The sequence below is a fragment of the Acomys minous genome (genome assembly GCF_964271855.1).
Source record: "Acomys minous genome assembly, chromosome: 16".
Taxonomy (NCBI): Eukaryota; Metazoa; Chordata; class Mammalia; order Rodentia; family Muridae; genus Acomys; species Acomys minous.
Genome location: NC_140498.1, coordinates 87,965,738 through 87,992,063, shown reverse-complemented (window position 1 = coordinate 87,992,063; position 26,326 = coordinate 87,965,738). Strand labels below are relative to the sequence as shown.

Sequence of the window (26,326 nt, the reverse complement as noted above, 5' to 3'; positions counted from 1 at the left end):
CCTTTGAGGGGCTCTGCCTGTTGCCCCTTATACATCCCCCCCCTTTGTCAGTTCAAAGTAGATCTGTGGCCCCAAGCCCCAGACAGCAGCTCAGGAGACCTCGGAGAAGTAGCTAAGGGGCATTCAACTCATTCCTCTTTGTGCCGCTCTGGGTGGGTTTGTTGTTGTTGTTGTTTTGTTGTTGTTGTTGTTGTTCTTGTTGTTGTTGTTTTCAGGAGTCAGGAATGAAACAGCTGAACCAAAGACGTCTTTGTGTCAGTTAACGTCTCTGTCTCACCAGCTCTCAGAAAACCTTAAGAAACTTTCAGATCCGGTTAACATCCTCTGGGACCAGCTCGGTTCTCTGGCTGCTGTGGTATTCCAAAGTTCAACAGAACTAGATGCCCTGACCATCGGTAAGGATGGGATCTGTGCCTTCCTTCAGGAACGATGCAGCTTCCACACCAAAAAATTGAGATGGGAGGACCCAAAGATGTAGAGACCAGGGAAAAAAACCTTCCGTGAGAAGCTTCCTCCTATGGATGACTGGCTTTTGGTTCCGCCCCCACCACCGAGGCTCCTCCCCTTGATCTCTCCCGGCCTCATGATTAATCTCATACTCATGTTTTTATGTTATCTTTTAAATATTTTCCAGAAGTTCCTCCTGGATCAGGTCAGGGCCATCACTAAGTCCACATTAGGATGGTGGACAGGTGGGGACAGGTCTCCCAGTGGGTCCTCGTGTCTTCCGTCTCATCTCACTAACCAGAGGCCCTGCCTCTGATTGCGCAGGATGGCAATCACATGGCCTGCCACAGCTCATCAAGTTAAAACTCCCCCACCCCCACCCCCGCCGCCCCGGACATGAAGATAACCCGACTTAGGCCCCCTTGGTCCTAAGAACAGCACCTAGCCCTCCCCTCCCCCATCACCCGACCCCTGAAAGAAGTAGCCAAATGAGGGAACTTGTTGGTCTCCTTCCCTTCATCTGTTGTCCTCATGGTCCAGAATGCAGGCAACTAATTAACTAATTAATTGATAGCCAGAAGCCTCAGGTAGCCCAAGAGACTCCTGGCAGAAAGAGTTGACACTTCTCAGTGGACAGTTAGTAACAAGGGGTCGCCAGCAGAACTCATGGTCAGGGTGCCAACATAGGGACCTCCACCTAGTCCACCTGTGTTGGAAAGGCTAAAATAGGGCTGCAGATGAAAGTCTACCCACCCCAAAGTTTCTGTTTCTGTCCTATAAAAAGCACAATCCCCCTGTGCCCCAGTGCACAGTCTCCACGCCCAAGAGGAACTGCTTCCAATATTGTTCTGATTAAAGGCCAACTTTGCTCTTGCAAGAGGCTGCTCTCTTATTTCCCCACCACCTCAGTCAATATGATTAGCGTGTGTGTGTGTGTGTGTGTGTGTGTGTGTGTGTGTGTGTGTGTGTGTGTGTTCACTCTCACACGCAAATGTTTAGTTTTGTTGTTTCTTTGGTTGATTGGGGGTTTTAGAAAAAAATATTTATTTTTACTTTATGTATGGGAGAGTTTTGTTTGCATGTATGTCTGAGCACCATGTGTGTACATCATCCTTACAGGCCAGAAGGGGACATCAGAGTCCCCGGAAGTGGAGTTACAGGTGGCTGGGAGCTGCTCTGTGGGTGCTTAGGAATGGAGCCAGGCTTCTCTGGAAGAGCAACTAGAGCTCTTAAACTCTGAGCCGTTTCTCCAAACCCTCTCCACTGAGACAGGGTCACGATGAGGTCGAGAGGGTACTGTACCCACCAGGCTGGCCTCCAATCATAAGGATCCACCCACATCTGCCTCTTGACTGCTAGGATTAAAGGCATGCATCAGAAACCCAGTGTAATTTTTGTTTTTATTTTTATGTGTGTTCCTGAGCATAAATCTGTGCACCACATCTGTGCCGTGCCCCCAGTGCTCTTAGCGCTGTGCCCGCTCTCCAGCCCCACGGTGTTGACTTTCAAAAGAACCCTTTCTTTACCCTCTCATGGGTCTGTGTCTCTATATTTATAGAACCACATACATAATAAACGTACAGTCCCTCTGAATAATGAGAGTTTAGTGTTGCAACAGGCTCAGCCCTTGTGGTAGCATTTTGCCTTAGGTATAATAAGTTAACAGGTGTTGCAGAAGACACTAAAACGTCAATGGAGCAATAAAAACATATTTGCTAAGTTCTGACCCCGCCTCAGGCTAAAACGCTCAGGTGTGTACGGCAGTCACAGGAACTTTTGTTAATGTCAATCTCCTTCTGCAACTGCAGGGCTTTCTGCTCCCTCATCAAATAGAAATACCATGGTGAGACATCTGTGTCTGCAATCCTGCCATGCGTACTGACGGTCACCACAGCTGTGCCAATGGGAAGTGGCATACTTAAAGGTTTTTACCTTTATAAACTCTCTGCTCACTCAGGTCAGGGGTGTCTCTTTAGACTTGTAGTTACAACAGTGTATGCCCCTTGCTGGGTCTATGTGGCTAAATAAAAAACTTCAGGCTCATAAAAAGATTGTCCTGATCTTCTCTTGGGTGAAAACAGCCTAACCCCATCTGGGGCCTCATCTGGAATCTAGTCTCTCCCCAAGAAGGACATCCTAATTTGACACTGCAAGTCTTCCATACTGTCTGGTCTTCTGAAATCTGGTGAGTGCGCTCTTTTGGGTAACTTTGGGTTATTGAACACAGTCTCAAGCCCAGGATATTAGGGGATGCCCTGTTAGCATTCAGGTAAGGTGACTCTTCACCCTGGGATGCCCTCAGTTGTGAGTCTGCTCTGTTGGGGGTAGAGCCTGGTGGGTGGCCACTGCATATCTGGTTGTTATAATTACTGTCTGTATTTGTCCCGGTGAGTTGAGTCCCAGTCTGGAATCCCTGGGAATGGTAGTCGCCTTGTCTTGTGTCTGTCTGTGTGTACATGTCTTGTTGCAGATATGGGAATGGGACCGAGTGCAGCTGCCTCCTCACTAACTAGTCCTGTCTCCTAGCGCCCTCCAGGAGCTTTGCTTAGTCGTGTCCTTCTCATTGGCTCCATGGAGCCTGATGTTTAAGTCCTGCAAAACCTCATATTTTTCTGTTTTCTTTGCTCTCTATTTGTTGTGGTCCCTCCTCCTGGTCCCTCGATTCCGTTTTGCAAGGACTTGGATGATATGTCTTTTGGGTATGAATAATATGGAATCATGCCTTTATACTGTTCTACTTTATTATAAAGGTGGCTCTGGGGCTGTATTATGACCCTCCTCTGCCAGCCCAAGCACACTTATTTAGTTTCCTCAAATCTCTGTCCTAGGTCAAAAGGCCATCTGACTCTAGGACAGAAAGGGAGTGAAACAGAACAGCTCAGGATAAGACACTATGGGGCTTAAAACAGCCACAAAGAGGACTGTTCCCAGTAGAAATTACTGATGTTTGGGAACACTGACAGAAGGAACTGAGAAGTCCTATCTCAGGCTTATGTTCATAAAAGACCTGGAAGGATCCCAAGTCATCCAGCATCAAATGCTCTGTCACTGTTGAGTGCTTGGTACCTGGACCCATGTGGAGCATGTGATATGTGCTCAGTAAGTGCAGCTACTTGACCATGAACACAGGTACACACAGACACACACACTTGCACACTTCACACACATACACATGCATGCCACACACACATACCACACACATATACACAGATATACACATAGACACTCACATACAACACACCCATATACACACCAGACACACACACATGCATATCACAGATATAGACATATAGACACATGCACAACACAGATACACATACATACACACCACAGACATACACACATTCATACCACACACACACACATGCACACCTCACACACAGACACACACATACATTACACACATTCCATACACACATATATATGCACACATACACCCCACACACAGACACACACACACACATGCACAGACATACACAGAGAGGTGTGTACACACACACACACACACACACACACACACACGCACATGCACATGCACAGACATACACAGAGAGGTGTGTACACACACACACACACACACACACACACACACATACATCTTTTTATGGCCCCGGCCCTCAGAGTCCACACACCCTCAAGGCGTCTGCTGGGGTTTATTGTTGTTGATGAGACATTGTTGGACAGATGCTCCTAACAGGTGGACAGATGGGTGTAAAGCTTGAGTTCTTCCCTCCCCCCCTCTGAAACTCTTGTCCCCCAGAGACCACTGTCAAAGGATAATGAGGTGGACAGGGCAGGCTGTGAGGAAGGCTGTCTGTGATGGGACAGGATGCAAGGGTGGGCGGGCAGGGGTCACAAGCCTGGAGTCTGATCCCAGGTTGGACTCTCCTGCCCTGGGGCCTTGGGTCCCATCCTGCCTGGGTCCAGGGCAGCAGCAGAGAAGCTCATGCCGCTGACCCAAGAGCCTCCTGGGCAGGGGTGCTGTGCTCCCAGGAGGACCCATGTCCCGTTCTTGTCCACCTGAGGATGAAGGGAAGGCGGGGCACATCAGGCCTCATGCAGTCATCCCAGCACTGAGGCAGGAGGATGACAAGACCCAGGCCAGCCTGGCCTACACAGCCGAAGCCCTCCATAAACCGAAAAGACACAAAACCAAAACAATTTTACAGAGGTTATGAAAAAAGTGATCCTCTTGGTGTGGAACCTCCACCTCCATCTGTAATAGAAAACACACAATCATGTCAGGGGCCCATATTCCTACTGGGAAGATGTGCAAGTGAGGTCTGAAGGTGGGCGCCATGACAGCCCACCTGGGACCCTTAGGGGGGCTGCTGGGAAGGTAAACAGTAGGCAAAACAGGGGTAAGGCTCTTGGGGATGCATAGAGTTCTTCCTGGAAGCCTGCCATCGAAGGCCTCACATTCAGTGACAGACCTGTCAAATGAGAGAGCAGGCTTAGCTGGTGTCTGCTTTGGGACAGCCCCAAAGGCCACCGCAGCCTCACCTGCTCCTCCATCCCCACTCCCATGTCCCTGCTCAGTTCCTTCCTGACCTGGGGTTTGGTTCTAACATCCCTGCTCCCATGTTAAGCTCCATCCTGAGGCCACATGTGACATCACTGGTTCCCTAGTGTCAGAATGACCCCTGCCCCGGGAGGGGGAAGGTCCAAGTGCAGGTCCCTCTCTGCTTGTTTGGCTGTGACAAGCTCTGATGAGTCTCATTGATCACAGGACAGTGAGACGGAGAAGACAGGCTACTTTATGGACCTGACACTGGCTTCAGAGTCCTCGGGATTCAGCCCTGGCACTGCTTGGCTGAGCATCCCTCGGCAAGTGGCTTCAGATTTCTGACTCTCTCTGTCTCTGTCTCTGTGTATGTGTGTGCACGCGTGTGTATATGTGTGTATGAAAGAGAGAGAGAGAGAGAGAGAGAGAGAGAGAGAGAGAGAGAGAGAGAAGAGAGAGAGAGAGAGAGAGAGAGAGAGAGAGAGAGAGAGAGAGAGAGCATTTGTGTATACTCGTCCACGTGTGTAACAGCACAGAGGTGAAGGAGGTCACAGGAAAATTTAGGGGGAGCTTTTCTCTCCTTCTACCATATGGGTTCCAGGGATTAAACTCAGGTTTTCAGTGTTGGCACCAAGTGCTTCACCCACTGAGCCATCTTGACAGCCCATGAAATCTTAGAATGGGGCTAAAATGGCTGTAACACAAAGGAAGCAGCTGGCCTGCACAGGAGTGTGGAGACCATATCTCTGTGAGAATATTCTCCAACTGGATGAGAAGAACAGGGCTGTGTGGAAGGGGACAGGATAAAGGCAAATTCTCACCGGCACCTCCCAGGAGCGCACTGTGGACCCATCCTTGTTCTTAAAGCATGGGTATCGCAGCCAGGCCACAGCCTCTCCTGCCAGCCGACCCCAGCCCTCTGAGTTTGAACCAGCCACGTTCCCTGTTGGGTCAGCCGGGTCCAGGATCACAGGCCTGTAGAGCAAAATTCAGAGTGGGAAATGAACCACTGGCCAGTGCCCCAGGTGCCACTGCACAGGGGCAGGGGAGGAGCCCACTAGGGCACCCCTATCCAAAGTTTCTCCTGAATCCCTGCTCCACAGCATACAGCAAGCCAGGAGGGATCCTAGCCCATGGCCTGCCTGGCTTCAAATCCTCTCCCCTTTAGTAGCTGTGTGTCCTGGGGAACGTCCCTCAGCCTCTCTGATCTGTGACATGGGGAGAGTTGAACCAGCCAGTCTGAAAGGATGAGGTGTGAAAACAACACAATACAGGATCAAGACATGTCACTATCTCAAATGACAAATCACTTGTGTAATTTACAGGTCACTGGTCCACCCGCTGGCCTTTGGTGCGTGCGTCACTGCCCTTGTGATACTGTCACTGCTGGAATATCCCAGTTCCTGCTCCCTGCACTCCCCTTCCTTGGTTGTTTGGGTCTGGACCATATCAGAGCCTTGGTCTCCCCATCTGCACACAGGAGAACCCATGCCTGCCTCCCAGGCCTGCAGGACCTCATGTCAATCAGGTGACTATAGGACAGTGCCCAGCACAGTGACAGGACAGGAGATGCTCCGTTGACACAGGGATCCCACCTCCCCCTTTCCGCACAAGTGCAGCCTGGCCCACACTGGTGGGAACTGAGCCATGTGGGGACGGGCTACCTGGCTTTTCTGAGCTGTCTGTGCAGATAGCTGGAGACTTCCTGGTGTTCAAAGTCATAATTCACTGTCCAGTAGATTCGAAGCTGCCTGTACTTGGTGACCAGTTCCAAAACTGTCCGGAAGCCCTCGGCTGTTTTGAACTCAGTGGACCCACTCCCACGTTCCCAGGCATAGACTGTGAGCAGCTCCAGGGCATACTGCGGGGGCAGTGGCTTCCCCAGCTTCTCCTTACACTGAAAAGAGAAAGGCGATGAGGGAAAACGGGGCTTTCAGCGGTTGTGGGGGCCACTTCTCATGGGCTCAATTCAGCTGCCACCTGATGTTGTCATGACAGGTTGATTGTCACCCAGCCACGCCCATTCCTTTAGATTCAGTCTATGGACCCCTCCTGTGCTATAGCCAAGAGCTGACTGGTTGAGCTGGAGCCTGTGTGGTCCACAAAGACTGGACATTCAGGAGCAGGCACAGGAGGAATCCTGACACCGAGAGTGACAGCTAGGGAGTGAGGGTGGGGGCGGGACAGCAATCAGTGCTCACCACTGAAGGTTTTACTGTGGGCGCTGAAGTAACTGGTAAGAGGCTAGGGCGATGGCTCAGTGGGGAAGGTGCCCCCCTCTGGGAGCAAGGGTACAAACTGGAGGTCAGATCTCCCACATGTATATAGGCGCTCAAAGAAGCCAACTCATAATTCTGACATAATCGGGGGGGGGGTGGGGGGGTGGGGGGGGTGGAGATGGGGCTTCCCAGGGCTGTGTGACTGTGAAGACCTGCTGAGTCAGCACACTGTGTGTTCATGTGTGAGACCCCGGCTGCTTATTATAAAGGTAGAGACTACTGAGGGCCTGACATGACTTTCTGCCCTCAAATGCTAATGGACACACACGCACACCAATGCACGTGTGCTCCACACACAGGTGTAAATACACACACATAAAGAAAATGCTCAGAACCTAACTAGAAATCGCACATTTTAAAGACATAGCTTGACAAGCCAGGAAAATCAAAGGGATTAAAAAGTGACGGGAAGGGTTTTGCCAAAGACCGGAGAAAAATCCAGAGGCACAAATGAAGCAGCAGCCGGGAGCAGTGGATTGGACATGGCTGAAGGGAGAGTTATCCGATTAGAAAGTGGACTAAAAGAAATCAATTACATCAACCATGGGGGCCTTTGATCCCAGCACTTGGGAGGCAGAGTCAGGTGGATCTCTGTGAGTTCGAGGCCAGCCTGGTCTACAAAGTGAGTCCAGGACAAGCCAGGGCTACATAGAGAGACCCTGTTTTGAAAAACAAAAGCAAAAACAAACAAACAAACAAAAAGAACAACCATGGGAGTCCTCCTCTCTCCCCGGCCTCTCCTTCCACTTTCTTCTTCCTCCCACAGCACCACGTTCCCTCATCGCCTCCACTCACCCTTGCTTCTCACTTGTCCCCTCCGCTCTGCTTCCACCACTTTTCCTTTTCCGTTGTTTTTTTTTTTTTTTCCCCTCACTGGATTGTGCCATTTTTTCCCCCTCTTTTGTCAAAGTGACACAAATAGAGTCATTTTGAGAAGACAGACCCACAAATGAGAAAATGCCTCTATCAGACTGGCCTGTGGGATATTTTCTTGATCACTGATTGATGTGAGAGGGCCCAGCCCACCGTGGGGCTGCGTCACACCTGGGCATGTGGCCCTGAGGGTGTGTGTGTGTGTGTGTGTGTGTGTGTGTGTGTGTGTGTGTGTTTAAAAGCAGGCTGAGCAGCCAAGTGTATCGGACAGGAAGCAGAGTCCCTCCTCTATAGCCTGTGTTTCAGTTCCTGCCTCCGGTTCCTGCCTCTACTTCCCTCAGTGATGGAGTGTGATGTGGGGTGTGTGAGGCAGACAGCCCTTTTCCTCCCAATCTGCTTTTGTTGTCACCACAGCAATAAGGTCAAACTGGACAGAAATTGTTCCCAGAGAGGGGTCTCCTGCTGCTCTTTGGGAGGACTGTGAAGGGATGGTGGAACTTTTGGTTGGCTGTTGAGTGCTTAGCGCCTGCCTAATGGGCTGCTCGTGGGAACTTGGAAGATAGCAATGCCGAGAGGCAGGCAGGGAAGATGGAGACTGGTGTGTCAAGTTTCAGGGAAAAGCAAAGACTCTACCTTGGCTGTTCGTGTGTGGAGATCTTTGGATTAAGAATCTGTTGTTTCTCACCAATTGGAGTTGAAAAAATCAGCTCCAATTAAGAAGAGACCGGGCACATGGAGGCCAAGTCTTCTGGGAAAAAAAGCTGCCTTCTGGTCAGTTATAGAAGCTGTGCTCTGGGGACCAAGTCTGCATCTTCAAAAGGCAGCCACACCTGGTAACGTGGGGAGGTCTCCCAGGTGGTACTGCTTTAGCAGCTGCAGGGTTGAAGGCGGCATGGAAGAGCAGCTGAGGGCCGGCACTGAGAGAAGCCAGGAGAAGCCATTGGTGAAAATGGAGCCCAGTCGCAGCAGAGACCCCCAAGACACTGGACTCACCCTGATCATGAGACCACCGCAGAGAATAGCACAATGTGGGAGTAGAGCTGGCCTGAGCCTGTGCGTGCAGCTGTGTGTGCTGTGGATGCAGAGTCCAAGAAGCACGGCTGACCAGGCCCTTTGAAGCTCAGAGAGCTGAGTCCCAGATGTCAGATGCTGAGTTTTTTTGCTCTGTTGGACTCTGGTCATGTTTTGATCAGATTGTGACTGTGCCCTAATTCTTCCCTCTTGGGGTAAGAAAGTAGTTTAATTTTATATGAGCCCACGATTAAGAGACTAATCTTGTATTGAAGTTTTTGTTTTTAATCTTGGGACTTTTAAAGCTACATTGTGGTTTATGGTGTGATACTAATAGGAGATCTCCCTCCCCCCAACCTTGGTTTTTCGAGACAAGGTTTCTCTGTGTAGTCTTGGTTGTCCTAGACTTGCTTTGTAGATCAGGCTGGCCTTGAACTCACAGCCATCCAGCAGGCTCTGCCTCCCAAGTGCTGGGATTAAAGATGTGCACCACCACAACAGACTTGACACGAGATCTTAGGGATTAGTAAGAAAGACCTCTGCGTCAGCTACTGCCCTGACGTCCCTCAGTGAGGGGCAGTGACTTGGATAAGACCTTTCCTTCTCAAGCGACTTTTGGTCATGCGATAAAGATATCACGTCAAAAGAAAGCAAACTATACGACACCTTCTTTGCTCTGGCTGTGTCCACCCCCTGTAGAACACGCCCACAGTGGCTGGGCCCAATGCCTTACCATCTGGTACCAGTGTTTGACTAGGCGGACGAGACTCTTCAGCTTTGGTGGACGCCCCTTCAGGAAGTTTCGCTGGAGCTCGGTGAAGCAGGCGGAGAACTCTCCCTCCTTCCCCAGGTAGGTGCACTTCTTGATGAGGGTGGCGTAGATTTCGGAGTTAGGCTTCCTGTACACGTTGACATTTCCTGCAAAAGAGATTTCATTCATTTTATCTTCTCAGCCCTTCTCTGGGGCTCTTCTGGAGGGTGACAGTCACTGGCTATGGGGCTCAGGGAACAGGGCAGGGTTTTACTGCTGCGCGCATCACTGCCCATATAGCCACGTGCCGCACCACACCTCAGGGCTGCATACACGATGTGGCTCTGGAAAGTCCTGGCCCCCAACTGGTCCCAGTGCAGTGCCATTCCTATAGGCATGGAGACAGTGGAGGCAGATGACATAGGAGGAGCTGCACGGTCATCCGATAATGGCCATTGACATTCTTGTTTCAGTATCTTCAGCAATGTTCTTGTCATCTGTGCACACTGCTGCATGTGTCAAACTTTCTTGTGCAGCAGTCTGTGGCACATCATGTGTGTCATGTTTACATAGCCTCTGCCCTATTTTGGGTATGGATTGCGTGTGTTCATGAGGTGGTATTCCCATAGGTTCAGAGTCACAAGAGGACACAGGGCTTTACACCTTTATAGTTTGTCACCTTATTTCTTTGTGGCAGGGTCTCTCTGTTTAAGTGTGGCGTTTGGCAGGCATCCAGCAGGCCACAGAGATTCTCCTGTCTCTGTCCCCCAGAGTGCTGGTGTGACAGGCCAATGTGTGGCACTTCCCAAGTGTAGGCGGGTGTTGGGGATTTGAACTCAGGTCCTCTTGCTTGGGTAGCAATTGTCCTTATTCACGGATTGTCTCCCCAGCCACTATGTGTCTGTAGAGCATGAGTTTTTGTAGTGTCTAAGTTACTGTCATGTAGTTTTGTTTGTCCAGTTCCTGAGAGAGAGAGAGAGAGAGAGCGAGAGAGAGAGAGAGAGAGAGAGAGAGAGAGAGAGAGAGAGAGAGATGCACAGTAGTAAAGCGGATGGGTAGCAAGCCATGTAGTAGATGTGGGAGTGCCTGTGTGTGAGTGTGTGCTCACATTTGAGTAGACTAGGTGGGCAGCAGGCTGTACCTTAGGTGTGTGCAGGGGTGTGGCTGTGGGCATCAGGCATTTTGCCCTGTGTTGGCACAGGGCAAAATGTCTCAGTGCTGGAGTTTGGGACACAACCAGTCACTCAGTGACCCAGGGAGGTCTCCCACTCATATGCTTATTTTCAGTTTCAAGGCCCAGAATACAATAAGGCTCTGGGTTGAGCTGTCTTGGGTAGGGTTAAGGTTGCGGACTTCTCTTTGCCTGTGCCATGCCTCAGGCTGAGGAAGTCCATGACCAAGACAGGCTTCTGAGGGAGCTGCCTCTTCCCAGCTCACTTCTAGGTCACTCCTTCTGGGCCCCTCCACTGAGTACTGTTCTAAGCCTCTTGTAGCTTCCCACAGCATGCTGCACTGGTCCTGCTCACAGGCCAGCCCTCTTATCCCCTGCTGGCTGAGACTCTCTGTACTGTTTCCATCGCTCCCCTAAGCCAAAGGCTAGTGGCCTTGTTTCTTAAGTTAATAGCAGCAATTCACACAGTGGCCAACAGGGGGAGCTGTGCCCCCACCAGATGTAAAGCCTCAAGTAGTATCTAAACTCCAGAACACCTCACTTTCAGGGGTGTTCCTGGTTGTTTTTGGGTAGAGTTGGGCAGCTTGTCATTTTGGAGACACACTGTGCGCCAGGCCTACTGTGAGACCGTTACACAGAGGATCATTAAAGTGTAATGATATAACATCTGTGTGCATGTTGGGGGCTGAGATGGTGGTGGCTGGGCTTGCAGTTTTCCCGAGGGGGACAGAGCTCCTCTGAGATGTCCTGTGTTCTGTACAAACCCTCCTGCAGACACCCCGGCCTCCGCACAGGTCTGAGGTTCCCATTCTTTGGGAGCCTTGCTTCAATCATTCATTCTCAGGGAGTTCTATGCTACCTCATGCTTAAAAAGACCAAATCCGTGGCTGGCCACGAATAGCGCAGGTATGCTAAGGGGAGGGTCTTCACCCCCTAACTGTGCCAGCCAGCTATTTAATATCCTTTTGTGATGGATCCTCACTCCCCACTACCACATTCCTAAAACCCTTCCTCCCCAGCTCAGCTTTAAAGAGAGACTCTGGGTGAATTTCTCACATGTTAAGGGTTTTCAGTTCAGGAATAGAAGGTGTGGGCTGGGCAGATGGCTCAGTCAGAAACGTGCTTGGCTCACAAGTGTAAGGACCCATGTCGGAACCCCAGGACTCAGGGGAAAAGCGGTGAGTGGTGGGGTAGGATTGTAATCCCAGCGCTGGGGAGGTGTGGACTAGAGGGTCCCAAAGGGCTCTGCCCACCCAGTCAAGCTTTGTTGTTGAATTCTGAACCTGAGACAGACAAGATCTTAAAAAAAAAAAAAAAAAAAAAAAAATATATATATATATATATATATATATATATATATATATATATATATATATATATATATGGATGGCTTCTGAGGTATGTTAGCCACAGTTTAGGATCACATCTCCACACAAGTGAACCCACATGGGACACACACACACACAGACAAACACACACACACACACACACAGAGAGAGAGAGAGAGAGAGAGAGAGAGAGAGAGAGAGAGAGAGAGAGAGAGAGAGGTGGGAAGGGGACAGGCAGGAATAAAGGCAAGCTCTGTGCCTGGCTTACCCAGGACATCATAGGCTGGCAACACATCAAACTCCACCTCCTGCTGGAGCTGGGGGGAGCTCAGCTTGAAGCTCAGAGCCCTGGAGTTGGGCCACCATGAACTCTGGACCTCAAACTTCACACCAAAACCTCCCTCGCGCTGCAGCTGGTACAGCCGTTTCTTAATCTCCGTGATGAACTCTCCCCGTCGTTTTAGCTGATCCTCAAAGCTGGTGAGATTGTTGAGGAACACCACCAGGTCTGCATCCGACCTGCCTTTGAGCGCGGTGCCTTTGCCTGAGGAGCCGCCCTGAAAGGTAAAATGACAAGCAAAAATGTCTGGTAGCCCAGATGCTGAACAGCCTAGGAGTCCATGCCTCCCCCCGCCCCCCCTCGCAGGGTGACAGATGGATGGAGAGAGCTGACACCTGTGTGGTGGAATACTAGTCAGCCATGAAGAGTGAAATCAGGATCTATGTAGGAATATAGATGGCTCTGGATCTCTTCTCGATACAGGCTCAAGGGGCTGGAGAGATGGCTCAGCAGTTAAGGGCACTGACTGCTCCTCCAGAGGTCATGAGTTCAATTCCCAGCAACCACATGGTGGCTCACAACCATCCACAATAAGATCTGGCACTCTCTTCTGGCATGCAGGTGTACATGCAGGCAGAATACTCTATACATAATCAATAAATAAATATTTAAAAAATAAGATACAGGCTCAGGATGACCAACATCCATGTTATCTGTGGAGTCTAGATTTAAGTGTGTGTGTGTGTGTGTGTGTGTGTGTGTGTGTGTGTTAGAAAGGGGCTGTGTAAGGAAAGTGAGGGATAAAGGAAATGAGCAAGGGAGGGTAGTGGGAGACAAAATAGCACATTTTCTGTCATGTGGAGTCTAGATCTAAGTGCATACATGTGGCATGCAATCAGACAGGGACTCTCTGGAGGAGGTTCTGGCAGGGGGTAAAGGATGACAGTGGTTGGAAGGGGACTATGAGTAAATTAATACAGGTATATGAAAATGTTGCCATGATCTCATTGCTGGCATTGTTAGTTGGGGCAAAATATGCTCAAATGGCATCATTTACTTCTAAGAAAATTGTCTTATATAATATCGAATAACATATAAAATCATACAGCAACTGAAAAAAAATTTTTTTAATTACACATCCGTAAAACATTCTTAAATTTTTTAAAAAGGACTCATGCCATGAAGAGCCTCCCTAAATAAAGTGCGGAGAATAATCGATAACACACATGAGCACCAGCAGATGTTGAGAGTGGCCATTACAAAATGTCCTATCCAGGAATGGAGAGGGGTTGGGTAGCTAAAAGTACCTGCTGTTCTTGCAGACGGCCTGAGTTCAGGTCCCAGCACCCAAGCAGGCCAGCTCACGGCCACCTACGTAACTGCAGATCTTCAATTCTGAGGGCACCTGTATTGACGTGTACACAGCCTCCATCCACAAAGCCAAAAATATAAAATTAAAATAAAAAATGTAATATAAAAATCAACCATTTTTTTTTAAAAGGGAGAAAACAAATCAATTTCATTTCTTCAGCCTTCACAGCGCCTGAGAGTCAGGTGCTGTTGTCATGAGCTCCGATTTGACAGACCCAGACCCAAGCCCAGTTCATCAATCCAGTCACACGGTAGGTGGGGTCCTTGGTCTGTCCCGTGTGTCACATTTGACTTAGTCTACGTGTCATGTGCCGTCATGGGATGTGTGCAGAGAACACTGGCCATGGAGCATATAGTCAACTTACCTGAGGTCACACAGCAGTGCAAAGGTTGGGTCCCCCTGACCTGCCACTCTCCAGCAAGCTGCTTCCCTGAGCTGGGCCTCAGTTTCCCTGACTCTGAAATGGATGTAGCCTGGGAGGATAAAACTATAGCTGAAGTCCCTCTTCTAATGCAGAGGTGTGGCCGTGAGGGGCAGAACCCACCGCACAGCTGCGATCAGAGGTGAAGAGGCGGGATCAGGGCAGCAGCCTGGCTTCTGAGAGTCCTTTCCCACCCCCATCCCATCAGCTCAGGCTGAGTGGGGGCTCACCTTCACCACCTTGGAGACCCTCACAGGGTGGGTCGCGTCTTGGAAGCATCTCTCCTTCAGGAAAGCACACACGATGTGGACGGCTTTTCTGACCTCATTGCGGAAGGTGGTGTCGAGGAGGAGGTTGTCCTCTATGAACTTGTCCAGGTCTGAGGCCTGGATGCTGCTGAGTCCTACCTGCCCCATGACTGTGCAAGGAGCCCTTGCCTCTGTAGCTGTGGATCTTGAGTCTCCTAGGTTGGCTAAGCTAGTGCAGGAATTTTCAGTTTCGATTTCCCGGGAAGGGCGGGGATATGCAAATCATCAGGCCCAGGCAGCCAATGGCTTGGGGGCGTCTCCCAGCACCACAGCCAGGCACCAAGAGCCATGATTTTTCTTAGGGTCCCACCCAGGGAAGAACTCGTAGGAAAACAGATCTGGGTTTTTTTGTTTTTGTTTTTGTTTTTGTTTTTCTGGTTTTTTTTTTCTCTCCAGTTTCTTCTTGTAGAAAAAGCTATTACACGGCAGGCTTTAAGCGTACTCTGAACATGTTGGAGAAGACGGGAAACGGAGTCAGGAAACTATAGAAGGTGGCAGTGGGTCCTGAAAACGTTTAGAAAGAACTGCATGCTCTTTTCTTTTTAAGAACAGCACTTTAACTGGTTTTGTTTTTCCTTTAACTCTCGACCTACAGTTCTAGGATTACAGAAAATTCTAACAGAATGCTCAGAGTTCCTAGAAGCCCCCTCTCCTATTCATAACCTACCATTTTTTCCTGTGGCGCTGGGGAGGCAACCCAGGGCATTCACTCCCAAGGGCAAAGCACAGGCTGTACCACCGAGGGGCCTCACTTTAAATTTTTTTAAATTTATATTATTTATTTATATGTTATAAATTTTATTTATATTTTTTTCTAACTAGCTTATTGGCTTCTTCTGTGACGTATGTTAATTTTCACCTAAGGCAAAATGTAGCTACAAGGGCTGAGCCTGTCACCACGCTAAACTCTCATTGTTCAGCAAGACTGTACATGTATCGTGTGCATGTTTCTGTAAATATACAGATAAAGACCCATGAGAAGGTGACAGAAGTATCCCTTAGAAAATCAACACCGGGGCTGGAGAGATGGCTCAGAGGTTAAGAGCACTATCTGCTCTTCCAGAGGTCCCGAGTTCAATTTCCAGCAACCACATGGTGGCTCACAACCATCTATAATGAGATCTGGTGCCCTCTTCTGGCCCTCAGGCACACACGCAGGCAGAACACTGTATGTAATAAATAAATAAATCTTAAAAAAAAAAAAAAGAAAGAAAGAAAAATCAATACCGTGGGGCTAGAGACTCCACAATAAGAAAACAGGGATGCTACCCAGATGTGGTGCACAGATTAATGTTCAGGGACACACCATGTACACAGACAAAATAATAAAAAAGAACACTAAGTGTATGCTGGTGCACACTTAGTGTCCCAGCACTTAAGAGGCTGAAGCTGGTGGACATTTGTAATTGGAGGCCAGCCTGGTCTATACAGCAAATTCTGGGCTAGCCGGGGCTGTGTAGTCAGACTTTGTCTCAAGGGAAGAGGTCTGGAGAGATGGCTCAGTGTATAGGAGCTCTGGCTGTGCTTCCAGGGAAGCCTAGTTCAATTCCCAGAATCCACATGACAGCTACCAACCACCCACCCACACCCACCCACACCCACACCCCACCCACACACAAGCACACGCACGCACACACACACATACATACATTGACATACACACATAAGCACACATTGCATGCACATAACTACGTACATGCAGGTGTGCACATACATGCACACCTGTATACACGCACACCTGCACACACACACACACATTAATCAGGGTTGACTGTGTGATGTGGAAATAAGAGACTGGCCTCTTGCAAGAGCAGAATTGTCTTGTGTTTAGATCAGTGAGGGAAGCAGTTGCTAGTGGAGACTGTGTGCTGGGGCACAAGGGCCTCCAGGTTTTGTAGGGTAGAAATCTCTCCCTTTGCGGGGAAGATTTCATCTGCAGACCTATTTTCTGCTTCCCCAAGCTGGTGAATTTGGCTGAAATCCTTACCACATTGGCTTCCCTGATCCTAAATTAACTGTGCCAAGATCTCTCTTCAGACCCATCTGAGGCTTCTGGGTTAACCCTTCACATACAGATGACCAAAAACGTAAAGCCAGCATTGCGGTGGTCCCAGGAGTGCAGCACACAGAGGCTGAGGCAGGAGGATGGATAACTGGAGGCTGGTCCTGCCCAAGGCTATGGCTGGGAGCACACCGATCATGGCTGTGTTGTTCTAGGTCAGGGGTCAGCCCTCAGCAAAAAGTGTCTCTGTCTTTAATTTTTTTTTTTTATCCCAGCCCTCAGGGGCAGAGGAAATGGACCTCTGCAGTTTTGAGGCTAGCCTGGTCTACAAGTGAGTTCCATAATAGCCAGAGCTCAGTAGTGAGGAGACACTGTCTTTGAAAAAAAAAAAACAAACAAAAAACAAAAAACAAAACCAACAACACATTTGCTGTTGTTTTTTGTAAGTCACCATATAGATCCTGGGAACTGAACCCGGATCCTCTGCTAGAGCATCCAGTGCTTTTAACCACTGAGCTGTCCCTGAAGCCCCCAGGTACAATGATCTCATCCTCATTGGTATTCTTCTTGGTGAATCCTGAGGGAACCGGGATGCCGTAGGTCCTGTGCACAAAGGATGGGATGGGAGGACAAGAGGCCAGCTGAGGGGCCTGAGCAGGTCTGGGTGACGGCCAAGTTATTATACTTAAAAGATTCTATTACAAACCTGGTGCGGTGGCGCACTCCAGTAATCCAAGCACTCAAGGAGGCAGAGGCATGTGTATGTCTGAGTTCCAGGCCAGCCTGGTCTACAAAGTGAGTCCAGGACAGCCAAGGCTACACAGAGAGACCCTGTCTTGAAAAACCAAAAAGAAGAATTCTATTACATTTATTTCATGTATATGCGAACATGGAAAGTTACAGAACTACCTGTAGGAGTTAGCTTTCTCTCTTCCTACCATACGGGACTCAGGGATCCAACTCCGGCCATCAGGCTCGGTGACAAACACCTGAACCCTCTGAGCCATCTCACTGACACTTTTTTTGTTGTTTTTGAGGCAGGATTTCAGTCACATAGGCTAGGATATTCTTTAATTTTGAGCAATCCTCCTGGCTCAGCTCCCTGAGTCCTGGGATTAAAAGTGTGCCTCTGTGCCCAATTCATCCCTCCCTCTGCCGTGCCCTCCCTGTGTGTCTAAACAAGTGTCACCAATCCCAGTGAGGCCAGCGCCCCTGGCAAGTCTGACTGAGACAGGGAGTGTTCAGATCGCAAGGAGTAAGATCCTGAGTCACCCTCTTAGTCACATGTCCAGCTGCTGCCGAGGACACACTATCCTCAGGAGACACCTGGGAGGAACTGACCAGCTCTGCAGGAGTGGTTTGTGCCTCTTGTAGGGCAAAACATAGTGAATTAAGAACTCTCCTGGCCATTTTGTAGAATATCCTTTGAAATTTTCATAATATACATTGAATGTGTTTCGATCAAATTCACCCTTGTCTTCTTCCCAGTCATGGCTCCCCCAAGCCCGCTCCATACTTCGTGTCACTCTTCCAGTAAGTGACTGAATCCTGTTAGCGTTTCTCATATTCACACGGATGTGAGGCCACCCACTGGGATGCGGGCAACCTGCCAGCGACCACAGCCCTAAGGAAAACCCACTCTTTGTGTGACTCCCATTTGCCCCTGTGGTCACCTGGTGGCAGGTAGCTGGGCTTTTGTAAATGGGTTGGCCTGAAGGCAGCCGTCTAAAGTCTTTATGGAGGTGAGAATTTGCCATGGAGGGGGAAATAGTTTCTAATCTATGCTCTTCCCAGGGGGACAGCAGAGTCTTCAGGATGGTGAGGAAAGCATGGGCAATCTGAAAAGAAAATTCCCAGGATTCCCAGGCGATTCCAGGAACTTTAGAAATTGTCCTAGAAGAGCTTGGGCTTGAGTGAAACTGACTCATTCAGCAAGAAGTGGCTAGCCTTCCCAATAAATTGCTTGTGTCTTTTTTTTGGGGGGGGGGACGGACACAATTCAGTGGGGTTAAAAATGCTCTTGAGAAGCCAAAGGTGGCCATGCATATCTCAACCAATCCCAGCCTTCTAAAGGTCTGTGTGTGTGTGTGTGTGTGAGAAAAAGAGAGAGAGAGAGAGAGAGAGAGAGAGAGAGAGAGAGAGAGAGAAGAGAAAGAGAGAGAGAGAGAGAGAGAGAGAGAGAGAGAGAGAGAGAGAGAGAGAGAGGTGTGGGTGGAAGGATCAGGACATCAAAGGCAGCCCAGGCTACACTTGGAGTTCAAGGCCATCCTGGACTATATGAGACTCTGTGGAGAGAAGTGGGGTTCTGCCTCTGCCCTGAGATTTATTTATCTGATTTTCAGGATCCTTGTGAGTTGTGAGGTACTTAAAGCACAGGGATGGTATTGGATGTTCTATGTGATTCTTAATTGCTGTCACTGTGCTAAGCACTACGCTGGAAGTCTAAGGGCCCAGCCCCCTCCCATTCCTAGCTTCCTTGGGTCTTTATTTCTTTAACTGTTTGATAAATGAATATATTGGACAGGCTCCCACTCAAATCTAGGTTCTTGTGGGGGGATATGTTATGTGTTCATGTTCACATGTGTGCATATGTGTGTAGGTTGTGGCCAAAGGTCAACTGGTCTTTCCCTATTCTTCTTCTTCTTCTTCTTCTTCTTCTTCTTCTTCTTCTTCTTCTTCTTCTTCTTCTTCTTCTTCTTCTTCTGTGTTCTTTGAGACAGGATTTCTCTGTCCCATACCCAGCTTTAGTGTATGTATGCATGTGGGTGGGGCATCATGACATGACATGCATGTGGAGGCCAAGGAACTCTCCCTTTGCACATTTGTGTGTGTTCTAAGGATTGAAACCAAGTCTCTAGGCTTAGGTGACAAGAGAGAGCCTTTCTCACCGAGCAGTCTTGCTTGCCCACAACTGGCTCTTCACGTGGGTTCTGGGAAATCTTAACTCAGGTCCTCATGTTACCATGCAGGCTCTTTACTGACTGAGCTGTCTCTCCAGCCCCCCCCGATCTCAGTATACTTGGTTCCACAGTTATTGGACACTTCTCCAAAGATGGAAAGGAGAATGAGGGGATGAGCGTACGCCTCTGGTTGGTGGGCTTCCACAAACTGGCTTCTATGAAGATAGAGGGGTCCCCTGGGTTTGTTGAGCCCATCTGCTGATGCTCAGGATGAAATTGACCAGACAGCACCACTGTTGAATTCCCACACTGTTCCCTGATAAATTGCTTGTGTAGTCCCCAAGCCTATACATGTCTTGGTAGGAAGGCAGAAGAAACATCTAGAAACCAGCAAGAAAGATAAGCAGGCCATCAGCTTCCTTGGATATTCCTACTTTATTTTTTTTGGCTACATCAGTGCAAAGAAAGGCAGCGGGCACAGTGCATGCACCTGGGGGCGCGTGTTCTACATGGAGGGTGGGTGCTTGTGTGTGGGAGGGCATTGGGGCGCTACGAGCAGGCTGCATTCGGAGTCCAAAGCCAAAACCAGCATCAGGCTTGGGCGACACAGCCAGCATGCTTTCTCCTAAAGGCAACCATGACAGGGAAGTGGACAGAGCACAGGACCTAAGGGGGTTAAATGGGAAAGACAAAGCAAGGGGGCGGGGGGGGGGGGAAGATGGACGTAGGAGGGCAGTCAGCCACCTCAGGGCAGGCAGAACCTGATTCCAGAAGAGCATCATTTTAGGGCAACACAAGAGTCCCTTGGGAAATCGGGAATCACTGAGGTGGGCAACCCAAGGGACATTGGAAGGTACAAGCAAGACTGCCTGAGTTGGAATGAGATGTTTTAGTCTTGGCCTGACTGTCTCTATGGGGAGTGGTGGTGTTTGGGGATGCTGGTGGGGGGTGGTGGTGGCGGGGGTCGGGGGGGGGGGGAGGAGAGACTATCAAAATGGGAAAAAACCAGACTTGCTTCTCATGCGTGAAAGATGGCCTGACTGCAGCCTCAGAGGCACAATCCTCTTGGTTTGTGATGGACCAAGAGGGCTTTGCCCTGATTAAAGCTCTTAATATTGTTATTTGATTGCCCCCAGGGACTATAGGGAAGAGAGTAGAGGAGACAGAGAACAGGGGTGGCTCTGAGTGGGAGATGGGGAGGGAGGAGCATAGGGTCTGGGAGGAGGTCCCCTCGTATCCCGAGCTCGGTGCCACCTGTGCCCATCTGGGGAGCCAGGGATGAGAGGGAGAAAAGTCCCTGGAACCCAGGATGTCTATAGGGCTGCCATGCACCCAGGCTGTGCCCGCTGCAGGCCCCCAGGCTCAAGGACAGCCAGTCATGCCAACTAGAGATGTGGTGACTTCAGAGGTGTGGGGCCCCGCTTTATCCAGCTTGTGAGGTTGCTGGCCAGGTTGGCAAGGGGCACAGGGGTGAGGCTCTGCCTTGCATCCCCCATTGTGGAGGTGGGAGTTCAGCGGAGGGGCACGAGGGTGGGTGAGGGGGTATTGATAGGATGGAAGATGAACGAGGAAGAGGGGGTGCAGAGGAAGGGAGGGAGGGGGAGAGAGGGGGGGTACTAGGAAGCAGATGGGCAGCTTCCTGGAAGTGGAGTGCAGGTCCTCTGTGTATTCTGTGTGTCTATTTCTGGATATATTTAGAGTTGGGGGGGCGGGTCTGGTTTTTTTCTGGAGTGTTTTGGAGGGACAGGCAGCCTCAATGTACAATTTCTGCACACACCCCCCCCCACGCAGGTCCTTACAACCAGAGGGTCTCTCAATGCCCAAGGGGACACAGGGAATGACCTTGTATGTTCAAGGTCAGAGTAAGTCTCTTTGTAAAACACCTGCCCCACTCCCACCATCCCATCCCAGGGACCAGAGAGGACTTGCATCCGGACCCTGCAGGCCAGAGAGCAAGATCTAAAGTTGGGGAGACATCAAAGGCTCAAGGGTGGCGAGGGAAGCTCTGAGAGGGGAGAGCAGCTGGGGCGGAGATGGGGACACGAGGGTGCCAGGTCCTAGTCACTCGACACATGGTTCTCGTTCTGCAGTTGGTGCCAGCGTTCAATCTTCTTGTCTTTGTTCTTCAGACACTCATACCAATGTTTCAAGCGCTCACCTTTGGCCGAGATCCCCAGCTGGCAGCCTCCTGTGGGGGTGAAGGCAGCAGGGCGGGGGGGGGGTGAGGGGGGCGCGTTGGCAGGTCAGTGGAGAGGGACACGGTGGCCACTCATGTCTCTAGACCCAGGAGTATAACTGGGAGAGAGAGAGATTGCTACCGAGCAGTGACAGCCCCAGCCCTGCCCATCCTCTGAGAGAGGCCCGTTGCTATGTGACCGTCATCATCACCTGCCCTCCGAGCCTCAAGAACCTGCTCAGGCTCCCTACTGCAGCACCAAGCCATAACTTCATTGTTTGTTTTTAAGACTCCCTGCAAATCCTCACCCAGCGTCTACTCTGGTTTTCTACATTTAACTCCCATACTGAGCATCCGCTGTCACTTCTTAAAGGGTCGGTTTCCTCCTCATCCTCTGCCTGGAGTCTCTCCCTGAGCCATGTTTGTGACTTTCTATCCTCGGCATTTTGGGAGAGCTGGTGAAGTTAAATCCTTCATCTGGAACTTGCAAAGGGAATAAAGGGGCACCCCTTGTGCCTGCTTCCTGCAGAGGACACTCTCTCTACCCTCTGGGGTTCAGTTGTCCTGCTGTGGTGTGTACCCCCTTTTATGTAAATGCTCATTCGGATGAGGTCAAAGTCAGAACCCCGAGTCCCAGGTTAGCCCTGAGCCTACAGAGCTTCTGGAAGATGGAAGTGTATGAATGTGGCCCCCGCCCAGCCCTTGCAAGGTGTCCTCTCCTAGGGAGGCCCAATAGGGGGCTGTCCCCAGAGCCCGGCACTCACCAATGTAATCATTGGATTTGCCGATGTCATAGTCCCACACGGAGATATCCAGGGACTTTTTGGCCAGGTCGCTGTGTTTGATATCATAAAAAAATTCCTGTGGACAGCAGAGGAAATGGTAAGCAACAATCCCCTGAGCTTCCAGTGCCAACAGCTAGGGACAGAGCCTAAGGAATCCTTGGAGCAGGGCACTCTGGGAGCAAAGAACCCTCCTGCTGCAGGTCTGTCATCCCTTCTCAACAGCACTTCCTAGAGCACGAATCCCAGTGATCCTTTGGCAGTGGCCTCTGTTTGATACTGGAGAGGTCACTGGCTCAGTGATGGAGAGCTTGGTCTTCATGAGAGGGTGTCCCTCCTGAGAGGGTGTCCCTTGCTTGGCATTTAGGGGTTTTTCTGTGACCCAGATAAGAGAGGTCTCATTTAGCCCTGTCTGACCTGGAGCTTAGTTGTGTAGTCCAGGCTAGCCTCAAACTCAGGGATGAGCCTCAGCCTCCTGCCTTAACCGCAGCCACCATAGGGCTTAGCAATTCAATTTTTTTTGTTTGTTTTTTTGTTTTTGTTTTTCGAGACAGGGTTTCTCTGTGTAGCCTTGACTGTCCTGGACTCGCTTTTGTAGACCAGGCAGGCCTCGAACTCACAGCAATTTACCTGTCTATGCTGGAATTAAAGGCATGCACCACCACCGCCCGACCAGCAATCCAATTTTTAAAAAGCAGCTCTTCTGCTTACTTGTAAAAGTCAGTCATGTTCATTATTGAGAGAGACAAGGAAGGAAGCCATGACACATTATCCACAGCCAGACTCAAGAACAGCCACTGCCAGGATTTGCCCACATGCATCTATACTGATGTGTGATCTTAAAAACCTAAGTTAATCCTAAATCTACAGCTTTAAAGTTTCTCCTTTCCACTTCGTCACATTATGTTTTTAAAAAATCAACTCGGCACATTTTCCAAAAGTATTTCATATGGATGTTATGGTTCACATCTCTAATCCCAGTTGGGAAGCTGAGGCGGGAGAACTACCACAAGTTCAAGGCTGGCCTCAGACACAGAGTAAGTTCCAGGCCAACCAGGGCTACCAAGAGAGACCTTGTCCAAAAAACCAGATGGACAGAAGTGTTTTAATGTCACCATTTGAAAAAGCACATTACTTATGTGTCCTTGCATAGAGGTCAGAGAGCAACTGGTGGCAGTCTCCCACCATGTAGGTCTCAGAGAGCAAACTTGGCTCATCACACTTGGCCACAAGCGCCATTATTCACTGAGCCATCTCACTGGGCCTGCATCATCATTTTCATGGTGGCATTTAATGGCTGCCGGCCTGTAACCCGGTCCCACCACAGTTGCGTGTGTAGGCTGCAGACTGAACCAGTGGCATCCAAGGGCTGAGATCACTCCGTCCACCCTTGATGGTTTATTTAGGACAGTTGTGCTGTACATGGTGGTGCCAGGTGAACTGTGCAAGCTGGTTGCTCTTTTCTAACCCTCACCCGCATATTATCATTGCTTCAGAGAAGAAGTCACTTCTGAGGCTGGAGGATGAGTGGATTTGACTGGATACTTCCTGTTGTGGTTGCTTTGTTTTGAGACAATGTCTTGGGGGAGGTCTCACTAGATAGCCCGGGATGGCCTTGAACTTCTGAACCTCCTGCCTCAACCTCTCAGGTCTGCCCCATTGTGATCATTTGGATTTCTTATTTGTGATTTGTTCAGATTCTGAGAGAAGGTAGGGCACACTGCAGTGTGGATCTCCTGAGTGAGTGCTTGGTTGCTTTTTTTTTTTTTTTAACCATCATAAAGGGGCTGAAGAGATGGCTCAGAGGTTAAGAGCACCACCTGCTCTTCCAAAGGTCCTGAGTTCGATTCCCAGCAACCACATAGTGGTTCACAACCATCTATAATGAGATCTGGTGCCCTCTTCTGGCCTGCAGGTGTACATGCAGGCAGAGCACTGTACACATAATTAAATAAATCCTTTAAAAAAAAACCATCATAAATGAGCCCTATCATACATCCCTCTGTCATTTACAAAAGTGTGGTAGAGTCTAGTATTAGCAAGCTCTGACCAACTCAGAGCTCAGAGGCAATGCTAGAGGAGAGAGTACAGGGATGGGACAGCCCAGGGCAGGGGTGGGACTCCAGGCTCGGGTTCCAGCTCAGCCCAGGTTTCCTGACATCTGGAGAGTGTATTTTTCTATTTGTTTTGGGTTTGAGATAGAGGCTGTCCGGGTGGGTTAGTGCAGAATTCACCTCCTTCATTCTCTTTTATTTAGTCCTTCATAGGACAGACACCTGCAACCCCTCCTGCCTGGCTGGCTTATCAACAAGTAATGGAGAAGGGGTTCAGCATGATAGAGGGATGGGAGACCCTGGAAACACAGGATAAGCTTGTGTGTGAGCGGACACACTTATTCTGTGTTTTGAGGCAGGGAGGAAAAGAGACGTGGGGTAGCACATAAGCAAGGATGACACATCTAGATTTGGGTTTTCTGCACTTATGTGGAGGTGTCAGGCCTTGAGGGAGGGAGCAGGGGGTCTTCACTGCAATGGTCCACGTGTGGCATTCCAAGGTCTGAGCTGAGGTGGGGATCTTGGAAACACGGGGCAGGGAACATACTTGAGGACTCAGTGCTCAGTGGGACTTGACGGGAGGGTGTGGAGGTGGCCAAGGGTGCTTTTGCCCAGGAAAGATGCTGGGGGTGACTTAGTTCAGTGTCTGAAGACAGCTTTCTGCAGCACTCTCAAGCTATTGCTGGCTTTGTCTATGACAGGGAGTCTGTCCCCTTTCCTTTTGATTTAATTCAAGGCAACCGACAACAAAATGCCCCTTTTATGGTGGTCAGGAATATCTTGGAAGGAGTTTGTTCCTCTCGCAGGCAAGAAGTCTCCACAAAGAATGGGGCAGCCTTACCTCATTAAACTCAGGATTCAGTGTCTTCTTTTTAATCTGGGTCTTATGCTTGGCTTTCTTCCCCATGTCTGGTTTCAGCCAGCTGGGAGAAGAAACCCATACATCAGAAAGTGACCCATCACTGGTGACACCTTAGATGGTGCGGGCCCTGCTCTGAGCACCTCATGTCATCCTGCTGCCGAAAGCTATCTGTTGGCTTCCTGTGATCCCAGGGGAGAGTTTAAAATCCTCACGTGGCCCCCAGTGTCCATGTGTTTGGGTCCCAGCCCCAGCCCCACTTTCTCTCCCATCACAATCTTCACTACCCCTGCCCTCATCCTCCTGTCCACCCCAGGACCCTTGCACACACAACATTGTTTTCTCTCACCAGGAAGCTTTTTCTCAAAAAAAAAAAAAAAAAAAAAAAAAAAAAAGGCACAGTGCCTAGCACACAGTAGGTGCTCAATCAGTATCTTCTGGGTGAAAACAAGCGTTTTTGATAATGGGGGTTTGGTAGACACTAAAAATCAGAATGGCCGAAGAACATGCTACCGATTGAGTCTGCTTATGTGCTTAATGATATTTTCCAGGTGAATGAGCCAAAGGAGCTAAAACCGTCTCAGGGTGGGGACATCTGACTCCAGTTGTCATGGGCAGAGCAGCTTTGATGAAGTTCCTGGAATAACACTAGGTCTGGGTCTTTTGAGTGTTTCTAAGGTCAATTTGGATACATCCAGGTTGCTTCTTTGGTGGCAGAAAGCTAAGCTAACAGGAACATGTGTCGCCTACTCCTGAGAGCTGTAACTGGGATCACTATGCCAATCACTCTGGGAAGGGACAAGGGTTC

The 26,326-nt window shown here is 49.7% G+C and overlaps 2 protein-coding genes across 2 annotated transcripts in view; both read right to left on the bottom strand.

Annotated features, from left to right (window-relative positions):
• Positions 1–4,282: 4,282 nt before the first annotated feature.
• LOC311586181 (2'-5'-oligoadenylate synthase 1A-like) lies at positions 4,283–14,928 on the bottom strand. The gene is made up of 6 exons (XM_084762134.1): positions 14,668–14,928; positions 12,633–12,921; positions 9,848–10,032; positions 6,616–6,848; positions 5,773–5,926; positions 4,283–4,663 (listed from the first exon to the last, which is right to left on the bottom strand). Exons 1-6 carry the CDS (start codon positions 14,851–14,853, stop codon positions 4,559–4,561), a joined length of 1,152 nt encoding a protein of 383 aa, XP_084618260.1. The 5' UTR covers positions 14,854–14,928; the 3' UTR covers positions 4,283–4,558.
• Positions 14,929–20,063: 5,135 nt separating this feature from the next.
• RPH3A (rabphilin 3A) overlaps positions 20,064–26,326 on the bottom strand; it is a 72,649-nt gene continuing 66,386 nt past the window's right edge. Inside the window, 3 exon segments of the mRNA XM_084762166.1 lie at positions 20,064–21,835; positions 22,588–22,684; positions 25,501–25,582. Coding sequence (XP_084618292.1) covers positions 21,705–21,835; positions 22,588–22,684; positions 25,501–25,582 — 310 coding nt within the window. The 3' untranslated portion in view covers positions 20,064–21,704.